The sequence below is a fragment of the Diabrotica virgifera genome, chromosome 2, assembly GCF_917563875.1.
Source record: "Diabrotica virgifera virgifera chromosome 2, PGI_DIABVI_V3a".
Classification (NCBI taxonomy): domain Eukaryota; kingdom Metazoa; phylum Arthropoda; class Insecta; order Coleoptera; family Chrysomelidae; genus Diabrotica; species Diabrotica virgifera.
Window position 1 is genome coordinate 33987266 of NC_065444.1, and position 23762 is coordinate 34011027.

The 23762-nt window shown below is 33.6% G+C and overlaps 1 protein-coding gene across 2 annotated transcripts; it reads right to left on the reverse strand.

Annotated features, from left to right (window-relative positions):
• Nucleotides 1-1533: 1533 nt before the first annotated feature.
• Nucleotides 1534-23452, reverse strand: LOC114335502 (uncharacterized). Of its 2 annotated transcripts, none has more exons than XM_028285748.1 (3): nt 23207-23452; nt 17665-17867; nt 1534-1945 (listed from the first exon to the last, which is right to left on the reverse strand). In XM_028285748.1, exons 1-3 carry the CDS (start codon nt 23421-23423, stop codon nt 1583-1585), a joined length of 783 nt encoding a protein of 260 aa, XP_028141549.1. In that variant the 5' UTR covers nt 23424-23452; the 3' UTR covers nt 1534-1582. The 2 variants fall into 2 exon arrangements, with proteins under 2 accessions (XP_028141549.1, XP_028141550.1); XM_028285749.1 differs by having other exon boundaries at nt 1803-1953.
• Between the last annotated feature and the right edge of the window lie 310 nt (nt 23453-23762).

Consider the following 23762-nt stretch of genomic DNA (forward strand, 5'->3'; position numbering starts at 1 on the left):
AAATTTTAAATTTTCTCCCTCTACGACCATAAGTATCGGTAAAGCACTTTTAGACGCAATAATGTTATATATACAATTAACGATTGAACCCCGTCTAGTTTTTACAAGAAATTTTAATGATCTAAGTTTTGTAGTTTTGAATTTTTTCTTTTTATTTATTATTTTTCTTTTGAAATATTACCATGCATTATACCTATACTACAATCACAATAAAAATTCACTAGAAATAAACAAACAAAGACACATTGAATGTTTGAGGAGGACTTTGATGATTTGGAAGATTGTTGGGAAATTGATGATTTGGGAAATCAAGATTTACAATATTTATGTACATTGTAAATCCCAAATCATGATTTGCAAAGTTTATATATTGTAAATCATGATTCGGGAGTACTCCTCTTAACATTAAACGTGTCTTAGTTTGTTTATTTCTAGTGCATCTTTATTGTGATTTTAGTATAGTTTAGGCATTTTTAGTATAAAAATAATGAAGGTAATGATCAAAACATTGTTCCACTGGGCTTGGCAGTGGTATAGGTTCGCCGACCATGTGAACTAAATAGCGCTACTTCCATGTAAATTCAAATTACGTCACTGAATCTTATGTCCAAAAGGCTCTTGGAAATATTCTCAAGAGTTCTCGGAAATATTATGGAAAGTTCTCGGAAACCTTCTTGAAAATTCTAGGAAATATTCTCGAGAATTTTCCATTGAAAGTTTCCGGGAATATTCGCGGTCAGGAGAATATTTCCATTTTTTATAGGCGAATATTCTCGGAAACTTTCCAATGTTCGCGAATATTCGCTTGGAAATATTCTCGACTCGCATCACTAAAAATGAGCATAATTTTCTATATCCCTAACTTTTGACGAGCAGTTTATTTGCTCCTACACTCTTAAAATAAAAGATACTGATTAATAATTTTAAGATACAAGTCAAAGTTTTCAATTTATTAAAATATAAAATAATATTAAATTAAAAACCTTATTGGGACCATTTTTTGGTTACACCTTCGTGGCTTCTAAAAATGCAAGATAAGCGGATGCTGGAGCAAAAGAATAAGGGGAAATTCTAAAATTTTAAATTCACATCTCACCTGTCCAGCGCGGAAAAATTCCAACGAAATATTTTTCCAACAGGTCACATAGTCTTTATAAAAGGTGAGAAATATGTAAAAATTTCAGAAAAAAGTATTAAAACACAACAAAGTTTTAGCGTGTTAAACGCAAAAAATCGTGATTTTTTTTTATTTTTAGAGTAAAATTTTTGTTTTTGACGATGTTCCCCCACTTATTATTCAAACCTCATTTTCGTTTTCAACACCATCAAAAACATAAAGGATGCAAAATAAGCCATTAAGCACAATGTGGTTAGTACCATGTCATTTTGGGGGTGCCTGCCGCTCGCAGGTCTTGATAACTGGTCAAGACCAATTGGTCAGACTCAGATAATCTTACACTAAAAATTAAAAAAAATAGCCTTAAATCTGACTTCGTTTCAGGATGCATGGACTAATCCTAGAGCCAAAACAAAAAAAGTTAATTTTTTTATTTTCAAATTTGATTAAAACAGTATACAATGATTAATTAGATTTAAATAGACGTGCATTCTTTTGAGGGCTATTATCAATATACACTTTAACAGATTCGTTTGGATACGGTGGTTTAAATATCGGCTCCATTTTTTTGCTTAAATAAGAACAATAAGGAAGCTCCGCTTGACGTATCATTTTCATTTTTTTGCAAATCTCGGAGATTTTAAACGTACTTGCGTTTACTCTTACAGCTTTAAAACCACAATCTGCAGCCAAGGACCGAGATTCCTCCATCATTCTCATTAAAAATTCAGGATGTTCGATCTCTCTCTTAACGAAAATGTAGGTCATCTCAAATATCTTTTGTACATGCATACAGTTCCAAAGTTTCGGAAATCTTTGTAGATGTGCCTAAAAAACTAAAAGTTCATAAAAGATTGTAAGTAATAAATATTTTTTGGGAAAATTACGGTATGCGGCAAAATAAACAGTACTGAAATTCGTATGCTTCAAATTTACAGGGTGTTTGGTAAAGAATGGGCCATAGCTAAACCTTAGATTCCTGGGGTTAAAATAGGTCGATTTAAGCTAAGTTACCTTAAATCACGCCAAATACCCCCTAAAACAAAATGAAAATGTCATTGTCTAAAAGTGAAGTACTCCAGGCGAGTAGGAAAAAACTTCCAGAATCTCGCACTAAACTGATAATCTGTCCCACGAACTCGGATTCTGGGGGGGACAAGGTTATGACAAATAAATATACCAAACCTAGAAAACCCTTAAAACTCAACGTCGCTACATATAATGCTAGATCCCTGGCAACTGAAGAACGAATCATAGAGATGGAAGCAGAAATGTCGAAAATTAAATGGGATGTGATAGGCGTCAGCGAGGTAAAACAGAGAGGAGAAAGCCTGAAAAAGCTGAAATCAGGTAATTTATTTTATCAGGTCAGTAGTGAAACTGAAACAACGGGAGGCGTTGGCTTCTTTGTACATAGAAAGCATGAAAGCAACATCATATCAGTAAAAAGTTTCTCTACTAGAGTAGCTTCTTTAACCTTAAAACTAAATGAACGGTATGCCTTAAAAATCGTACAGGTATATGCCCCAACAAGTGGCCATGCAGACTACGAAGTAGAGGAATTCTACGATGATATTGTTCTAGCCTTAAATGATACAACAACACACTATACCATAATATGCGGTGACTTTAATGCTAAAATGGGGAGAAAGGCAGACGATACAGAAACATCACTGGGAAAATTTGGTTTGGGAGATAGAAACGAACGCGGTGAAACTTTACTTAGTTTACTGCTGGAGAAAAACCTATTTCAAATGAACAGCTTCTTCTACAAAAAAGAACATCGTAGATGGACGTGGCAGAGCCCAAATGGAAAAACTAGAAACGAGATCGATTTTATAATCACCGACAAGAAGCAAATCTTTAAAGACGTTACAGTTCTAAACCAGTTTTCAACAGGTAGCGACCACAGAATGGTAAAAGCCTCTATAGAAATAGACCTTGGGAAAGAGAGATACCGCATGATCAAAAAGAAGTCCACAACTACCTGGACCGAGCCTAAAAATATAAATGCATTTGAAGAACATATCAACAGCATTCTCGAAAGCGACAGGAATACAGACCTAAATGTTAACACCCTTAATGACATTATAATACAAGCTATAGAAGAAAGCCAGAAGATACACTGCCAAAAGACATCACATAACAAAAGAGTAAGCCCCCAAACACAAGCATTAATGGAAGAGCGGAGAAAAATGCAAAGTAATAGAAATAAAGAACACCACGAACTTAGAGAGATAAGTAAAAGAATACAAAAATCTATTAGGACGGACAACCGAAAATATAAAAACGAACAAATTCAACAAACAATTGAAGATAACAAGAGCCTCAAAGTTCTAAGAAGAAAATTAACAAATGGCAAAAAAGAAATAACCAAATTAAAGGATAGAGATGGAAATATCATCATCAACAGAGATGAATTATTAAAGGTAGTAGAAGACTTATATACAGAACTGTACAACAGCCAACAAAACCATGATGAGTCACTAGAAGATTCAGGAAAAAGGTTAGTCAACCAAGGATCGGAATTGATGCCTGATATATCAACAGACGAAATCAGGAACGCATTGAGAAAAATGAAAAGAAATAAAGCTCCGGGAGAAGACAATATCGTTATAGAAGCCGTAAAGATTGGAGGAGACAGACTTTTAAACAACATAAAGGAAGTGTTCAACTTATGCCTGCACCAAAGTGAAACACCTACAAGATGGCACAGTGCACTTACCATCTTATTACACAAAAAGGGCGATCCAACAGACCTCGAAAATTACCGGCCCATAAGCCTATTAGACCACCTCTACAAGTTATTCACAAGAATAATAACAAATAGACTGGAAACAAAATTGGATTTTTACCAATCTAGAGAACAGGCGGGTTTTAGGAAAAACTTTGGTACTAACGACCACCTACACTGCATAAAAGGAATTATAGAAAAATCTATCGAATACAACCGACCATTAGTCCTGGCTTTCGTAGACTTTCGCAAAGCATTTGATACGATTGAAATTAACAGCATAATGAGAGCATTGGAGGAAAGTCGTATAGATTATCGGTACTCCAAGCTGATAGCGAACATATACAATAATGCAACCATGGCCGTCCGACTACACAAAGATACCAAATTTATAAAAATCAAAAGAGGAATTAGACAGGGAGATACGTTATCTCCCAAACTCTTTACGGCAGTCCTTGAACATGCTTTCAAACAATTGGAGTGGGACGCCAAAGGAATAAATGTCGACGGTGAAAGGCTCTCCCACCTACGATTCGCAGACGACATAGTTCTTATAACAGACAACTTAAAAGAGATTAGAACTATGCTTACTGAGTTAGATGCCGCCTGTAAAAAAGTTGGTTTAAACGTAAATTTTGGAAAGACACAATACATGACAAACCTGGTACCAAGCGAAAATCCAAAAGTCGACGTCAACGAAATAGCATTGGTCCATAAATATAAATACTTAGGGCATGAAATCCAAATTGCCAGGGACAATCAAACTGCTGAATTACAGAGAAGGATTACCTTAGCATGGGCCGCATATGAAGCTCTATCAGACATTTTCAAGAGCAGCTTGCCAAATTATTTGAAAAGGAAGACGTTCAACCAATGTGTGCTTCCAGTCATGACTTACGGCGCTGAAACATTATCGTTAACCCAGGCTACAGCAACGAAACTTAGAGTGGCCCAAAGAAGAATGGAACGGTCACTACTTGGACTGACTCTCAGAGACAGGGTCAGAAACGAAGAAATCAGAAGAAGGACAGGCGTCACAGATGTCATAGAGCGAGTAGCATGGCTGAAGTGGAATTGGGCGGGCCATGTAGCCAGAATGAAGGACGGGAGTTGCACCCAAAGAATTACAGTGTGGAGACCAAGAGAAGACAGAAGAATTAGAGGTAGACCACCTACACGATGGACAGACGACGTAAAAAGGATTGCTGGGAATTGGTTGCAGAAAGCCCAAGACCGACAAAATTGGAAGAAATTAGGGGAGGCCTATGTTCAACTTTGGATGCAGAAGGCTGGATGATGATGATGATGACTTTATATTAGTACAAAATTAGCACAAAAGTTGATAATAACCGAAATACAGGGTGTCAAAGTTAAACTTTTATTTTATTTATTTTTGAATATTTCCTGACAGGCATAGGACGAAACAACACGAAATTAGTTAAGGGGTGCTAGTATTGTACACCCTACAAATTATGTTAAACAAAGGTTTCTGGCTACTACCAGAGGTGTACTACCAGGGAACGTGAATGGTTCACCCCTCCTAAATTCTATGCCACAGGCGGAATTTCTATTTTAGTGCAATTTTTTGAATCTCCAATACTTTCTATGTAAATAACATACTCTTCTTTCGTAACGATAAAGCCATTAGTTTTCGAGATATTTGAAGCTAAAAACGAAAGAGCATAAATACATTAATCAAAATAAGTGTGCCTTTTAATTTTTAACTTAAAATATCTCGAAAACTAATGACTTTATCGTTACAAATGAGGAGTATATTATTTACATAGAAAGTATTGGAGAATCTAAAAATTATGCTAAAATAGCAGTTTCATCATTGGCGTAGAATTTGGGAAGGGTCAATCATTCACTTTCCCCTGTCGTACACCTCTGGTAATAATCAGAAACGATTATTTAACATAATTTAGTAGGGTGCGCAGTACCTGCACTTTATAAAAAGTATCATAAGGATATGTCAAATAGTTTTATAGTACCGGGCACATATAGTTCTTAAAGTTTTAAATAAAGAATAAATTATATGAAAAAAAATATTTAAAATAGTTTGACATGTTCGTGTCATAATTTGCAGAAAGTGTAGGCACAGTACACCCTACTAAAATATGTTAAATAATCGTTTCTGACTAGAACCAGAGGCGTACGACAGGGGAAAGTGAATGATTGACCCTTCTCAAATTCTACGCCACTGATGAAACTGCTGTTTTAGCATAATTTTTAGATTTTCCAATACTTTCTATGCAAATAATATACTCTTCATTCGTAACGATAAAGTCATTAGTTTTCAAGATATTTGAAGTTATGTAGTTATGTTAAAGTTAATGTATTTATGCTCCTTCGTTTTTAGCTTCAAATATCTCCAAAAACTAATGGCTTTATCGTTACGAATGAGGAGTATGTTATTTACATAGAAAGTATTGGAGAATCAAAAAATTGCACTAATATAGCATTCGCTAGTTGCGTAGAATTTGGGAAGGCTTAACCATTCACGTTCCCTCGTCGTACGTCTCTGGTAGTAGCCAGAAACGTTTGATTAACATAATTTAGTAGGGTTTATAGTATCAGTACCACTTATCAAATTTCGTGTTGTTGTCCCATGCCTGTCAGGAAATATTCAAAAATAATTAAAATAAAAGTTTAATTTTGACACCCTGTATTTCGGTTATTATCAACTTTTGTACTAAGGTAAGTTACCTTAAATCGACCTATTTTAACTTTAGGAATCTCCGCTTAAGCTATGGCCCATTCTTTACCAAACACCCTGTATGTGTCAGGCGCCGCAACGTTCTGAGTTGTTTCCGAACGTCGGCGTCGCGTCGTTATAACGTATTAGTCCTGTCGCCAGGGGGTACAACGGCCTCCTTAATTCAGATGGACTTACCTAAGTTTTTTATGTATTTTGACCCGTAGAACACGAATTTTTTGGGTAACAGTTGATCCGGATGTCGATTAGGTTGTTATAAACAAAGAACTTGAGGAATTACATAACAGCGATGTTTCGCAAAACAAAACATTTTTTGTCTTTTTTGGGTGATTTTCAGCAAAAAATAGTTTTACAAGTTTTTTCGTAGGATGCATAGTTTTCGAGATAAACGCGTTTGAACTTTCAAAAAATCGAAAAAGTGCAATTTTTGAACCCGAATAACTTTTGACTCAAAAATAAAATAGCAATTCTGCTTACTGCATTTAAAAGTTCAAGTCAAATTCTATCGCTTTTAATTATTTGCATTGCTAGAAATTAAGTTTTAATTTGTTAAACAAAGCCATACACACATAGTGTTTCCCGTGCCCAATGCATGCGTTTTAATGTACGTAATCTACGTAGAAATTGTCTGTATGCGCGCCTACTCGTTCGATTTCAAATGAGAAATGCATTGAAAACACCATTCAATCACTATGTGTTTATAGCTTTGTTTAACAATAAAAAAAAAATAATTTTTAGGAATGGAAGTAATCAAAACCGATAGAATTTGACGTGCTCTTTCAAATGCGGTAAGCAGAATTGCTATTTTATTTTTCAATCAAAAGTTATTCGGTTTCAAAAATTGACATTTTTAGATTTTTTGAAAGTTCAACCGCGTTTATATCGAAAACTATGCATCCTACTAAAAAACATGTAAAAACATTTTTCGCTTAGAATGACCCAAAAAATACAAAAAAATGCTTTGTGTTGCGAAAAATCGCTGTTATGTGATTCCTCAAGTTCTTTGTTTATAAACAATCTTATCGACTGTTACCCAAAAAATTCGTGTTCTACGGGTCAAAATACTTAAAAAAAACTTGGGTAAGTCCATCTGAATTAAGGAGGCTGTTGTACCCCCACTGGCGACAGGACTATATGTGAAAGTCGTTTTGCATTTTTTTGCAGAAAAATTTTTTATGGTGGAGTACTACTTTCGGTCATATGGAAAAGGTCACGAAAATGGTCCAAGCTTACAATCAACATTGATTTCAGCAGGACGCGACAACCTGTCACACTGCCAGGGAGTCTCTTCCAATACTGCGCGATTATTTTGGGAGTTGTCACTCACCAGGACTAACGCCACCAGATGCGTGCATATGGGAAATTCTGAAGGAGTCAGACAGAACCACCTTCTGCCATTTCATACTTGCGGATTAGAATTAAAGATTTTTTTGTGCCAAAGGCAGTGGCGGATCTAGACATTTGCCTTGGGAGGAGAAATTTGCTTTAGGGGGAACTTCCAATGAAAAACCAACCAAAAGACATAAAAAAGATAAGCTCAGATTACATACAAGACATAAATAATAACTTATAGTACTCTGCGCTAATTAGCAAAATACAAGGAATAGCTATTTGTATAACAAGGGAGGAAAAGGAACTTTACTCCCATGTTATACATATGGTTTTTCCACCTTCCTCAAATAACAAGTCATTTTTTCATTTTTACTTAATTTATTTATGTAACTAACCAACAAAATTTATTAGAACTAAAACTAACAAGTAGGTACAATATAACTGTCAACTGTCAAATATAGTCAAATTATTAATGTAAACATTGTTAAATCAGAATAACAATTTACTGTTTTTTACCATTCTGCAAAATACAGAGTGTTTTTAAATAAACGTTAAAATGTATAGATAATTACGTAATAGAAAATAGATATTGTACAGGGCGTCAATAAGTTATATTTCATGAATGAAATACCATGACGTCACTTTTACTTTTCCTCCCTAGGGAGGAAAAATATTTTCCTCTCTAGGGAGGAAAAGTACAACTTTGCTCCCTACAATCAGGTCCGGAAAAGTATACTTTCGGTAGAGGTAGGTGAAAAAAGTTATTTACCAGCAATTTTATTGCTGGAATCGAACCTTATGATTGTATTGTATATATTAATAATATAGGTATGCAAAGTCCGCAGATAGTGTGCTACTTTTTTTATAAACAAAATGGCGCCCGAAAATCGTGTTTCTTTCAATGTTTGGTCTGTAACTCCAAAAATTTTAACTTTACACCAAAAACACCAAAATAAAAATTCACCGTAATTAAATTCTGCATAGAGACTTGTTTTTCCTGATTAACTTTGACGAAAATTTTCGCCGGAAAATACGGATTTTTCCAACAAAATCTTTAATTTTCAACTAAAATTTTAGATATGTAATTGTTTATCAATAAATAAATAACTTAGTAATATAAAAGCCCTTTCGTATTAATTAAAATTCCAGAAGCCGATGAAAATTAAATAAAAAATTCAGCAACAATTGAATTGTTAATTAAAAATTTACGGTCGCTATAATAACCACAATAATTATGATACATAAGAATAACTATGATTTTTGTATAAAAAGACAATGTACCTATCTAATATATGTTACAGAATTGAAATTGGACTATTTAAGCGGCCTAAGGAATATTTTAAAATTATAAACAATTTTTGGCTTATAAACAAATAAAATATCTCGAGAAATATTAAATTAAATTTAATTATGAAAACGGTATTGGAAAAAAACGGCAGGACGCTTCTTTTGAAAGAAAAATCGTTTAATGTGATGAGTGGTTCCTGAGATACAACCTGTCAAAGTTGACCGGCATTTACGGCAAAGATATAAATAATAGGATCATAAATTTCAAACTACCACCTTTTTATTTTTGTCCACTTTCTCCACACCAATTTTAATATTTTTAAAATGCTCATAACATATATTATTATAATAAAAACTATCGATATTACGAGTAAAAATTGCCAAAAATAGCAAAATTCCAATCAAAAATTAGGTTGGAGAAAATGTAATCTCAAAGTTCAAAATCGGTATACGTTAAAAAAATGCATTTTCTCGAACAATTTTCTTCATTCTTTTTTGTTCCCAAGTAACTCGAATAGAGCCATCTAACGAACGCATTATTAAATGTCAAAGTTGCTTTTGTTTTGTTTTAATAGATTAATTTATTTATAAGAAAAGAAAACTACATATTTTTTCCAGTTGTAGACTTTTTTTAGATAAACTTACTTCAAGTTTACCTTTTAACGTTAAAAACATAAATATTCTCATTTGAAAACTGTATAATGATTTAAACAATCTCTATTTAAACAAATAAAAAAATTTTGTTATAATAAAAAAATTAATTTATTATAAAAAAACAAAAGCAACCTAATGCTTAGCTACTAATGCGTTAGTTAGATGGCTCTACTCGAGTTACTTGGGAAACAAAAAAACAATGAAGAAAATTGCTCCATGGGAAGCCGAGAAAATGCATTTTTTTAACGAATACCGATTTTGAACTTTGAGATTACATTTTCTCCAACCTAATTTTTGATTGGAATTTTGCTATTTTTGTCAATTTTTACTCGTAATATCGATAGTTTTTATTATAATAATATATGTTGTGAGTATTTTCCAGATATGAAAACTGGTGTGGAGAAAGAGGGCAAAAACAAAAAGGTGATGGTTCGAAATTTATGATCCTATTGTTTACATCTTTGCCGTAAATGCCGGTAAACTTTGATCCATTGTATCTCAGGAACCACTTATAACAATTAAATGGTTTTTCTTTTAGAAGAAGCGTCCTGTTGCTTTTTTTCCAATACCGTTTGCATTATTTAATTTAGTTTAACATTTCCCGAGATATTGTATTTGTTTTTAAGCCAAAAAATTATTTATAATTTTAAAATATTTCTGAGGCCGCTTGAATAGTCCAATTTTAATTCAGTAAAGTATATTAGATAGGTACAGTGTCTTTTTATACAAAAATCATAGTTATTCTTATGTATCATAATTATTGTGGTTATTATAGCGACCGTAAATTTTTAATTAACAATTTAATTGTTGCTAAACTGTTTACTAAATTTCCACTGGCTTCTGGAATTATAATCTATCCGAAAAGAGCTTTTATATTACCAAGTTATTTATTTATTGATAAACAATTACTAATCTAAAATTTTAGTTCAAAATTAAAGATTTTGTTGGAAAAACATGCATTTTCCGGAAAAAATTTTCGTCGAAGTAAATCGGGAAAAACACGTTTCTATGCAGAATTTAATATGGTTAATTTTTACTTGAGTATTTTTGGTGTAAAGTGGAGTTATAGAGCAAAAATTGAAAAAAAATACGATTTTAGGCTGCCATTTTGTTTATAAAAAAAGTAGCACACTATCTGCGGACTTTGCATACCTATATTATTAATATATAAAATCATAAGATTCGATTTCAGCAATAAAATTTCTGGTAAATAACTTCTCCCAAAAATGGGCTAATCTCCGATAATCTGCCCAGACTATAGGCATTGTTCCCTTAATTTTCCCAACTAGCGTGTTTATTGGGTTGAGTTTTCTTTCTGTGGTTTCGGTTTCATGTCAGCTAATATATTTTTATGTTTGAACAATCTTTTTTCTTCAATTGTGGACCTTGTTAGGGGGGAAATTTCCTCATATTCCTTATCCGTAGATCCGCCACTGGCTAGAGGGAATCTTTGACATATGTTTTATCGGGAACGTACGTCCTCGTGAATAATGTTTGCAAGGCTATATTGTTTATACTAGATATATAAATAATCATAAACATTTCAACATCCATTTCAGTACTGTTTATTTTGCCGCATACTGCATTTGGATATTGACCCAACAAAACATGAGCAGCTCAGTTTAAAAAGTTTCCTTGTATATATGTGTCTAATCTGAGACACAACTATCTAGTGACGTTAGTAATTTCTTTTTTGGGAAGTTAGGTTGCTAGACGTGCTAACTACAGCACTAGAGATAAAAACGAATAATTAATAATGGAAACAAAACAAATAGTTAAAAGATTAAAACAACATTTTGGGGAAATATTATAGGATATAAGCCAAGACTACATTAATGAAAAATAAAATAATGTATTGGAAGGTAACAGAGAAAACTCAACGAACTAGGAAGATCTAGAAGAAGCAATAAAAACGTTGAAATGTGGAAAAGCTCCTGGAGTGGAAAGACAAATATTACTAAGAATATTGAATAAAATATGGAAAAATTAAGATATTCCGGAAAATTGGAAAATGTCACAAGAGTAAATATATACAAAATAAACTAAAAAAGAGATAGGAGAGAATATAATAACTATCGAGGATTAGTGTTACTACAGTCGGAAAAAAAAAAGAATACCCATGGCCGATCACATCAATCACTTATTTTGTATTGGCTCTCTTTTTCTATAAATAACAAACGTTTGTTATAGAAAAAGATAGCAAATACAAAATAAGTGATTGATGTGATCGTTCATGGGTATTCTTTCATTTTTCCTACTGTATGTACTATGCTATGCTATGAAACTCTTAAGAAAAAATAATAAACAAAAGATTAATACTAATGACACAACACATATTAGAGGATGCACAAAGTAAATTTAGACGTGGTAGGGGTATGGAAAAAGTTTATATTTACTTTAAAACAAATAACACAAAAAGCTCTGAAAGAGAAAAAGAAAATTTACATTGCATTTCTTGACCTAGAAAGAGCCTTCGGTAAAGTACCAAGACAGGAACGTCAGGAACCATGGGAAAACTAAGATAAAAAAGAATGAGCAAGTTACTAACAATGATTACTAACAATTTAACATCAGATATGTTTACAATAAATTAAAGTTTAAGTCAGGGGGAACTAGTCTTGTCGCCAGTGGGGGTACAACGGCCTCCTTAATTCAGATGGACTTACCCAAGTTTTTTTTTATGTATTTTGACCCGTAGAACACGAATTTTTTGGGTAACAGTCGATCCGGATGTCGATAAAATTGTTATAAACAAAGAACTTGAGGAATCACATAACAGCGGTTTTTCGAAAAACAAAACATTTTTTTGTATTTTTTGGGTCATTCTAAGCAATAAATGTTTTTACAAGTTTTTTCGTAGGATGCACAGTTTTCGACATAAACGCGGTTAAACTTTCAAAAAATCGAAAAATTGCAATTTTTGAACCCGAATAACTTTTGATTAAAAAAGAAAATAGCAATTCTGCTTAACGTATTTGAAAGCTCAAGCCAAATTATATCGGTTTTGATTACTTGCATTGCTAAAAATTGATTTTTTTATTGTTAAATTAAGCTATAAACACATAGTGTTTCCCGTGGAAATACATGCGTTTTAACGCATGCTACGTAGAAATACCCTCGCTTGCACTTGTACATACTCTACCTACTCGTTCGATTTTAAAAGGGGAAATCATTGAAAACATCACTCAAACACTATGTGTTTATAGCTTTGATTAACAATAAAAAAATAAATTTTTAGCAATGCAAATAATCAAAACCGATATAATCTGACTTGAACTTTCAAACACGATCAGCAGAATTGCTATTTTCCTTTTAATCAAAAGTTATTCGGGTTGAAAAATTGCAATTTTTCGACTTTTTTTAAGTTCAACCGCGTTTATCTCGAAAACTGTGCAACCTACGAAAAAACTTGTAAGTACATTTTTTGCCTAAAATGACCCAAAAAAAGTTTTGTTTTGCGAGAAATCGCTGTTATGCAATTCCTCAAGTTCTTTTTTTATAACAATCTTATCGACATCCGGATCAACTGTTACCCAAAAAATTCGTGTTCTACGGGTCAAAATACATAAAAAAAATTGGGTAAGTCCATCTGAATTAAGGAGGCCGTTGTACCCCCCCCCCCTGGCGACAGGACTAAACACTTAGTCCAACAATACTTCTAATATCTATACTCACCGGCAAAAAATTCCGCCACCCAAAATTTTTGATTAAGTTTGAAAATCTATATCTATAACTTTATTATTTGTACTCCGATTTTCAAGACTCTTGCATCAGTTTGTAGGTACGTGTATTGATGTCGTTTTTTATTATATTCCGGTAACAAAAATTTTTTGCATAGATGGCATTTACGGGGGTGAATGAAAGTGTTGTTTTTTCTCATAATTTTAAAAAGTTCTGTGGAAAAATTGGGGGGCTGATTTTGTTTCATACTTCTTTTGTATTATCCTGGAGGTATCACTAAGGTTTTGCTTTTTGAATTATCCGAATATCTCTTTTCTTGTAAGAGCTGTCAATATAAACACTGCTTTGAAGATTTATTTAATAAATATATCAAACGCACTAAAATTAACAAAACAAAATAAAATTAACAACAAAACAAAACAATTCAATAGCGGGTATGTCCACCTCTTGCAGCAACGACTGCTCGCAATCTGTTTAGCATCGAAAAAATATGTGCTATCCTTGTCTGGGGAATAGCCCGATATTCCTCTACCAAAGCATAACTGTACCAAATTTTCTGGAGGGCTAGGATGATGGCGAATAGCTTTTTTTAATTTATCCCATAAATGTCCAATAGGATTGCGATCTGGGCTGCATGCTGGCCATTCTAATCTTATCAATCCAACCTCTATGTTATGAGTCAATCAGTGTTTTTATTTGTACAAAATTGTACAGCCCTTACAAGAAAAAAGATATTCGGATAATTCAAGAAACAAAATTTTAGTGATGCCTCCGGGATAATATGATAGGACTATGAAAGAAAATCAGCTATTCCATTTTTTCACAGAATTTTTTAAAGTTAGGAGAAAATACAGCGCTTCCATTCACCCCTGTATAGTGCCATGCAAGCAAAATTTTTTTGTTACCGGAATAATACCAAACGATATCAATACATGTACCTACAAACTGATGCAGGAATCTTGAAAATCGGAGTACAAATAATATAAATTGTCAAACTTAATCAAAAATTTTGGGTGGCGGAATTTTGTACCGGTGAGTGTATATACTAAATTATTAAGAACTGCACAAGAAGGACTGAAAGGCCGAATTTATCATATAGAAATCTATAGAAAGGAGAAATCTCGAAAGAGGTATTTGCTGATGATTTGGTGCTAATTGTAAAAACTGAAAAAGAATTTCAGACTTATCTGGAAATAGGAAAATAGGTACTGATTGAAAACAGAATAACGATAAATATCAACAAAACAAAAGTCATGCAGATAGGAGAAACAAGAGAACATCATAGTGCAGAAATTAATGAAACAAAATAAAAAACGTTGAAACTTTTACATACTTAGCAATCAATAGCAGAGTGCAGAAAACGCTACAACTCTAATATACAATAAACAAAAAATGTATACTTATACAAAAAAGAAAGATCACGGAATATAAGAATTAATGTTTTCAAAGCAGTTTTGGCAACGAATCATGGGTACTAACGGAACGGCAAAACAGCAATTATACAGGCTATAGAGATGAGGTTTTTAAGAAGACTTAGGCCCAAACCAGATGGGCCACTCTGCAGCGCTACTCTGTGGATCCACAGAGTGGCTGAGACAGGCGATTTTCTAGCGCCGGCGAAGCGGATCGTTTGGAAGGCTGCGGCATTTAATGTAATGGGTGAGAAAAAACAGTAAGTTTAAACAAACAATTAAAAACTTGCTGGCTAATATTTTTTTAAAAAAGTGTGTTCGTCAAAATCAGTGTTTATAATGTCCATAGTTTTAAATATTTTATAAAATTTCCACGCTTTTGAAAAATATCAATAAAATCCATAAATGGAATAAAGAAGAACCAGACAAAAACAGCTATATCACAGAAAAAATCAACCAGTACATCTGGTATCCTACAGGCGTAAAATAGTTTGATACACCTGACAACTGAGTGGAAGTGAAAAACATGTTAGCTTGCAACCCCCTTTTAACTGATATCTTATCGTTTTGTTTTCAACAACAAACAATAAAACCTTTTTTGATCTAGGACGGGACCCCACTATTTAACATAAGTAAACAAACAAGATTGTAAGTATTTGTTTTGTTCAGTTCAAATGCATCCAATGTATAATAAAATGTAAATAAAAATAAAGAAAACATTACTTATGGGATTTATTCTTTTCGATAGGACTACCTTCTTTAAAATCAGAAACAAATAATTCAAATATGACGTCCCACGCTTTTCCTTTTAATGTCACATAAATATGCCCTCGGGTTCTTGTATCACATATATCCGGTCTGTTTTGCACTTTAATCAAAAACCGTTCCGAATCGAAATTCATTTTAGGCGCTCACCCTATAAATTCTCGTAAACGTTTGCGGCAGCTATAAAAGTGGTCCGTCTGAATGGGGTTTGCCACTAGTGGACGCCACTAGCAGTGAGGCTCAGCGACTGTGGCTAGCCACAGTCGCTCGTCTGGGATGCGACGTCCACTTCACATAAGAACCTACGGTAAACCATCGGAAGCTGCTTTGTGGATCCACAGAGTAGCGCTGCAGAGTGGCCCGTCTGGTTTGGGTCTTACCGTGGGTTCTTATGTGAAGTGGACTTCGCACCCCAGACGAGCGACTGTGGCCAGCCACAGTCGCCGAGCCTCACTGCTAGTGGCGTCCACTAGTGGCAAACGCCATTCAGACGGACCACTTTTGTAGCTGCCGCAGATGTTTACGAGAATTTATAGGGTATGCACCTAAAATGAATTTCAATTCGGAACGGTTTTTGATGGAAGTGCAAAACAGACCGGATATATGTGATACAAGAACCCGAGAGCATATTTTTAGGGCATTAAAAGGAAAAGCGTGAGACGTCATCTTTGAATTATTTGTTTCTGATTTTAAAGAAGGTAGCCCTATAGAAAATAATAAATCCCATAAGCAATGTTTTCTCTATTTATATTTACATTTTATTATACTTAATATTATATTACATTTAATATATTTCTTTCACTTCCTTCGATTTTATTATACATTGGATGCATTTGAACTGAACAAAACTAATATGTACTCACAATCTTGTTTGTTTATTTATGTTAAATAGTGGGGCCCCATCCTAGGTCAAAAAAGATTTCATTGTTTGCTGTTGAAAACAAAACGATAAGATATCAGTTAAAAGGGGGTTGCAAGCTAACATGTTTTTCACTTTCACTCAGTGGCCAGGTTGTATCAAACTATTTACGCCTGTAGGATACCAGATGTACTGGTTGATTTTTTATGTGCATCTTTCTGTGATATAGCTGTTTTTGTCTGGGTCTTCTTAATTCCATTTATGGAGTTTAGTGGCATTTTTTCAAAAGCGTTGAAATTTTATAAAATATTTAAAACTATGGATATTACAAACACTAATTTTGACGACAATGCTTTTTTTAAAAAACAGCCGGCAAGTTTTTAATCATTTGATTAAACTTACTGTTTTTTCTTACCCATTACATTAAACGCCGCACCCTTCCAAACGATCCACTTCGCAGCGTAGTCGCCGGCGCTAGAATATCGCCTGTTTCAGCCACTCTGTGGATCCACAAACTAGCGCTGCAGAGTGGCCCGTCTGTTTGGCCCTTAAAGGTGTTACAAAAATGGATATAATACGAAACAGGGATATAAGGAACGAAATTAAAATACAATTCACTGGTCGTTTGCCAAAAGCAGATGTACTTTTCACGAGAGCAAATTCAAATTTCCACGATGGCCATAAAATTAAAGTTTTTTCTTATATGTCAACTCACGTAAATAGCTGTATAAACATTAAACTCAAATCCAAATATGATATTTCTATAACTGTGATTTTATGGACGTCGTGGACATTTGAATTTGCTCTTCTGAAAAATATCGAAAGTGGACATATCAGCTTTTGCCAAACGGCCACTAAATTATTCTAGAACAAAGATAGCTAAGTTGGTGGGGTCATTTACACCAGATGAAAAATGCCATACAAATCAAAAGAGTGCGGGAAGCAAAAATATTAAAAAACAATAAAAGAAGAGGAACAAGACAGACACACGTTATTGGAGAATAGGGGAGTGAAATGAATGGAAGCAAAGATGTTGTTTATTTTGAAAACAACATAATATAGAGCTCTAATGAATTTATTAAAAAACATTAATTGAAATATATTTACTTGAAAAAGAAGCCAATGCTTCATTTGTGGACAGTTAATATGGCATGCCAATTTTTCTTTTAAATCGGGATCCCAAGGATTCGATGATTCGTTGATAGCTGCTCCTACTATGTGTCCATCATATTTACACCTGGCAACAAGTGTCATTCCTTCGGCCATCTTCTGCATTGCTATTTGATCCATTATTGAGTTTTGATGTAAACCTTCACACAAAAGAATAATTAAGTCCGACAAAAAGGAAATACATATTTATATGAAACTTAAAAATGTATATATATACACAAGTATAGACAAAAATATTGCATATTTGGTTTTTGAAGTATATCTTTTTCCTTTTAAATTGTTTTTTACTTTTTATTGCTAAATAAGATGAGCTGGATTATGCTACGTTTATTTATTGTCAAGCAACTTGCATATTGTATAGACACGACTAGATTGTAGAGAAAATTAAATACATAGTCTGATTTTGCATATAACATTTAATTAGAGAGAGTAACAATAAAGACAATAGAACAATTTTTACGGCAACATTGTAACAATTTAGTATCTAGTTTTTCCTCCTCTAGCTCTAATGATTGCCTGCATCCTTCTAGGCATGCTCCGCAGAATATCTTGGATAATTTCTTGTGGAAGTCGATTCCATTCTTCCTGTGCAGCAATTCTTAATTCTGCAATTGAGTTTGGAGCTGGATTTCGTGCTCGTATACGTCTTTTTAGGATGTTCCATATATGTTCTATGGAATTTGCATCAGGGCTTTTTGGTGGCCAGTATAGAGCCTCTACCCCAACATCCTTAAGGTATTGTATGTATGATTGTTCCTACGGTATCTGCACGGGCATTATCATGCATTAGCACAAAGTTATCATTAAAGACCGGATTATATGTTCCTGTTTTGACTGAAATATGTGCATATATATGTCTGAAATATGAGTAAAATATGTTGAAAATATTCCCTAAAAGTTTAAAATATGTTCCAAATATGTGGAATATGTGAAAAATATTTTAAATTAAGAAGAAAATGTGCATTAAAAAATGTATAAAAGTTTTATTAAATAACGGTAAGTACATATATTGACAAAATTTACCTAAATATACGAATGTATACCTATCTAGTACCTATTACTATTACTTACGTTTCTACATTTTATTCCTTCTTATAAAAACAATTCACAATTTTTTAAAATATTTTCAATAGTAAAATTATGTCGCCTATCCGTTAGTAGTAATTTGTATGTTGAAAATCTTTGTTTAACATCAACTGATGTGATTGATGCAAATTTTATAACTTTAACAATCTCCGCATTTAAATTGGTAGTGACATCAAAATCGTCACAAATAATTTGGTTTGCTTCCTGTAATAATAATTTTAAATCACTATTTTTCTGTAAAGTTTCAATCCATTTTTTATTTATTGATTGTCCAATTTTTCCAGAAACTTCTTCAGCGTTTTCCTTAAATTTCTGAATTAAATTAAGGGACTCTTGTAGTGGAAACGATTCTGTTTTCTAAAATTGATTTGCATTTTAAAATCGCACCAATATTTGTTTCTTCAAAACATAAAATTAGTTCTTTTATGGGGAGAAAATGTTCCGCATAAAAACAGGCAGCTTTTAAATATGTTCCCCAACTTGTGATTATAGGCTCCGGTGGCAAAGGAGTATTTGGAAATTTTTCTTTATATATCTGAATCCTTAAAGGCGATTTTAAAAATATTTTCTTCACGTTACTAATTAAACTATTAAATGTAGGAAATGAATTTCGAATTTCTTCCGCCACTCTGTCTAAAAGTCTAAACCATGCGCCAAACACGTCACATGAATTAAATTGGGATATAAAACTTTTAGTTGTTGGCAAGATTTGACCATGTATGACGCAGCATCGGAAACCATAAGCAAGATTTTGTTAGCTGGAACAATGTCGGGAAGGAAAAAGTTCATGAATGCATCATTTAAAAACCTAACCATTGTTACATGGTTAACTGTGTCAAGCTGTTTACAGCCAAAAATATGTCAAAATATGCCAAAATATGTTAAAAATATGCCAAAATATGTTAAAAATATGCCAAAATATGTCAAACGGTCGAAAATATGTTCAAACCATCAAAATATGTTAAAAAACCGAAAATATTCTAAATATGTAAAATTAAATTAGTGTCAAACGCCTTTAATTATCATAATTCGTCCACATCCTGAAGCGTTTGATTGTATCTTTGATGGTTTTCGATATGCAAAAAACATATAATCCGGTCTTTAGTTATCATACCCAATGAAGCCGGCATAAGGAAAACATGCATCTTCAAGGATGTTTCGTATGTACCAGTCAGCATTCATTCGAATATTCACCTCAATAAGCTCCGTACGACTTTCTCAACTAATGCCACCACATAGCATTATGAAACCGCCACCAAAGCTAATATTTTGTACAAGATTACATTCGGCGAAACGTTCCCCAGACCTTCTGTATACTCGATCACGTCCATCTGGCTTCGATAATTGTGCCCCCGTTTCATCTGTGAAAAGAACTCTTTCCAATTGATGTTCATTCCAGTTAACGTGGGCTTTTGCACAGTGCAACCTTTGAGTTTTATGCCGTGGCAGAAGAAGTGGAACTCTATCAAGCCATTTTGGATTCAAATCAACCTCGTTAAGTCTTCTAGTCTTCTAGTCACAGTTTTGACATTTACATTAACTTGTCTTGTAATCAGTAGTTCATATTTGAGATGGGGAGCTGGGTACGATTTCGCAAAGATTGAAGTCTTAAAAAAAATCAGCCGAACACAGTTTGGTTTTCGAAATGCAGTGGGTACAAGAGAGGCTCTATTTAGTATACAAGTGCTATTTCAACGATGTAGAGACGTAAATTGCGATATTTATGCATGTTTCATTGATTACCATAAAGCGTTCGATACAGTAAAGCACGACAAGCTGATGGAGCTAACCAATATTGGAATTAAAAACTGTGATTTAAGGATTATCAGCAATCTCTACTGGAATCAAACATCCTCTATCCGGACAGAGGCAGGAGAATCCGACGATATCAAAATCAAACGTGGGGTCCGTCAGGGATGTATACTATCCCCCCTGCTGTTTAACATCTACTGGAAATCTGAGGAAATCTTTCAAGAAGCAGTGGATGATGTTGAAGCCGGAATTAGAATTAACGGAGAATGTATCAATAACATAAGATACGCAGACGACACTGTGGTATTCGCTGACAGTTCTGAAGCCCTACAGGACTTAATGAACAGAATCGCGGAGGTCAGTCAGAGATACGGACTTTCACTAAACACTAAGAAAACAAAATGTATGATTATCTCTAAGAACAAACAGAAATTTGGACGAATCAGTGTAAATGGTTAACAAATAGAAAGAGTAAAGACATATACCTACCTTGGGACCATTCTATAGAAATCAAATGTAGGATAGAGAAAGCAAGATCTGCATTTAAAAAAATGGCAAAGTTGTTCAAATGTCATGATTTGTCGATACCCATAAAAGTCAGATTACTACGATGTTATATCTTCCCTATACTGTTGTACGGAGTTGAGTCGTGGACTTTCACAGACGCCACCTGCAAGAAAATTGAGGCTTTTGAGATGTGGCTTTATCGCCGAATCCTGAAGATATCTTATACCGACCACATTACTAATGAGGGTGTTTTGCTGAGAATGCAAAAAGAAAAAGCGCTGTTAATCAAAATAAAAACAGCCAAAATCGAATACCTCTGTCACATCATGAGTAACAGTGAAAGATATGGACTGCTGCAACTGGTCTTACAGGTAAAAGTAGAGGGAAAGCGAGGACCAGGAAGGCGAAGGATTTCGTGGCTGAAAAATCTACGTACGTGGTTCAACACAACCACTACAAATCTTTTCAGAGCAGCAGTGTGCAAAGTACAGATTGCCATGATGGTCGCCAACATCCGAAACGGATAGGCACTACAAGAAGAAGAAGAAGTCTTCAATATTGGTCATCTCTTGGAGTTGTACATCTTTTTCGTCCTTGACCAGGGCGACGGACGCTTGTATTCTCCAGTCTCATTGTATCGCTTTACTAGACGAGAAAGAGTCGGCTGATGAATATTCTCTATCCGCGCAATATCTTCTTGTCTGTAACCCTCATTTCTTAAAGTAACAATTCTAGCACACACTAACTCGCTTAAATGTGGCATATCAGCAATAAAACTGCAGAATCGAAAAATAAAACCCTCCAACTAACATATTCTAACTGAAATTTCCACAAAACAAGAATTGTCAAGTCGCCAAAGCACACTTTATATACTATGCAATGTTTATTAATTTGTAGCATTATTGCATATTCGGTTATAAGGGCTACGTTTAACCATTTTTTATCTCTAATAAAGTAAAATACATCAAGTAAATAAATAAGGTAAATATATAAATAGGTAAATAAAAAAATACTTAGCATTTCAAAGATAAAAGATAAACAGATAATAACGATTGAAGATAAATATGCAATATTTTTGCCCGTGAGTAAATAATTTAACAGTAATATTAGATAAGGTAAAATTTAAAAATCGAAATCATAAAAAAAATAAATGAGCAACAGATGTTTAATACATAAATATTGGCTGTAGCATCATCACGGTGCTACAGTCCTTTATCATCATTATCATTATCATCATCATCATCATCATTCAGCCTTCTGAGTATAAAGTTAAACATACACATTCCCTGATTTCTTCAGTTGTGTCGGACATGAGCTTCCTGTCGCCAATTCCAGCGATTCTCCAATGATTCATGCCTTTGTTTACATTGATCTCCTTAGAAGTTGTTCCGTTGAAACTGATCTTTGTGGTGTTTTTTAGGCTCACTGTTAGCATATATCTTAATTTTTCTAGGATTCCAAGATTCCCTAGCTCCTCCATTATTTTCGTCCGATTGGTTGGATTAAAAGCACTTTTGAAATCTATGAATATTAGCTGCATCTCTCTGTTGTTTTCTCTCGATTCTTGAAAAGTATTTTCTTGATAAAAGCAGTTGAAAAATTAGATAAGGAAGCGAAGTTAATAGAGCTAGAGATAAACCAACACAAAAGAAAATACACGACTATGGTCGACATCGCAACTCAGAAATATCAATAGCACAGAACGATAAAGAAACTGCATCCATCTTTAGCTACTTGGGAGTAACAATTGGGAAAACCGGAAAAGAGATAATAGAGGAAAGAATTATAAAAGGCAAAAAAACATATGGAATAAATAGAAATCTGCGGAGAAACAAGACTAAGTAAAAGAGAACGATGAAGCTATATAAGACCTGTTGTTACATATGAAATGGAAACAACAACGATTAGCAAGAAAGAGGAATTTAGCCTTCTGAAATTTTGAAAGACAGATAACGAGAACAATACTGGGCCACAAAATAACAACAGAGGGAAAAATAAGAATGAAAACAAATGTCGAAATTGAACAAGAATTAAAGAGAGAAAATATAGTCAGATATGCTGAGTAAATGAATGAATGAAATTTATTTTCATAGTGGTTTTATTAAAAAGTGTTTTGAAACTCGTTTTTACTCACCTATAGAATAACACGTAGGTTCAAAATTATAGTAATACTGGTGCATACTTTCTAGAATTTGGGGATAGTCTTTTATACATGCTTTTAAAATAAGATATTGTGAAAATCTATCACTTGCTTTCTTAGATTTTTTAGTTGCTCGAGAGCTGTATCTGCAATAAAATTGTTGCCGTACATTACTGATAATTTTGAGAATTTGGCCTGAAATTAGAGTCATTTTTACTAAGAATTTTTTTAAAGTGTCATTTTGACACTACCTTATCTTCTTTTTCATAATAATTGACTTCATTGACTTGAAATGCTCATCTTATATTTTTTATTTCTTCGATTACTTAAACTCAGCAGCATATTGTTTAATCTCTCCTATCGTCGAGGATGTAAAAGGGCGTCTATAGAAAGTGCATCTGGTGAATCTTTGCATAGGTATAAGGTTATTTACAATTTATTCTTTATGTTAAGTAACTTGATTGAATAAGAATTGGTAATATGGGAGATGGTCCATTTGGAGAAGTCCCAGCTTTATAGGTATCTCTTGATGAAGGATCTTTCCTACTGA

Coding starts and splice junctions, on each gene's coding strand:
- LOC114335502 (XM_028285748.1), bottom strand. CDS start 23,423: ATGACTCTAATTTCAGGCCAAATTCTCAAAATTATCAGTAATGTACGG. Junction 17,868..23,206: donor ACCTACGTGTTATTCTATAG/GTGAGTAAAAAC, acceptor TTTTGTGTGAAG/GTTTACATCAAAACTCAATA. Junction 1,946..17,664: donor AGCATTGGCTTCTTTTTCAA/GTAAATATATTT, acceptor TTAGTTTTTTAG/GCACATCTACAAAGATTTCC.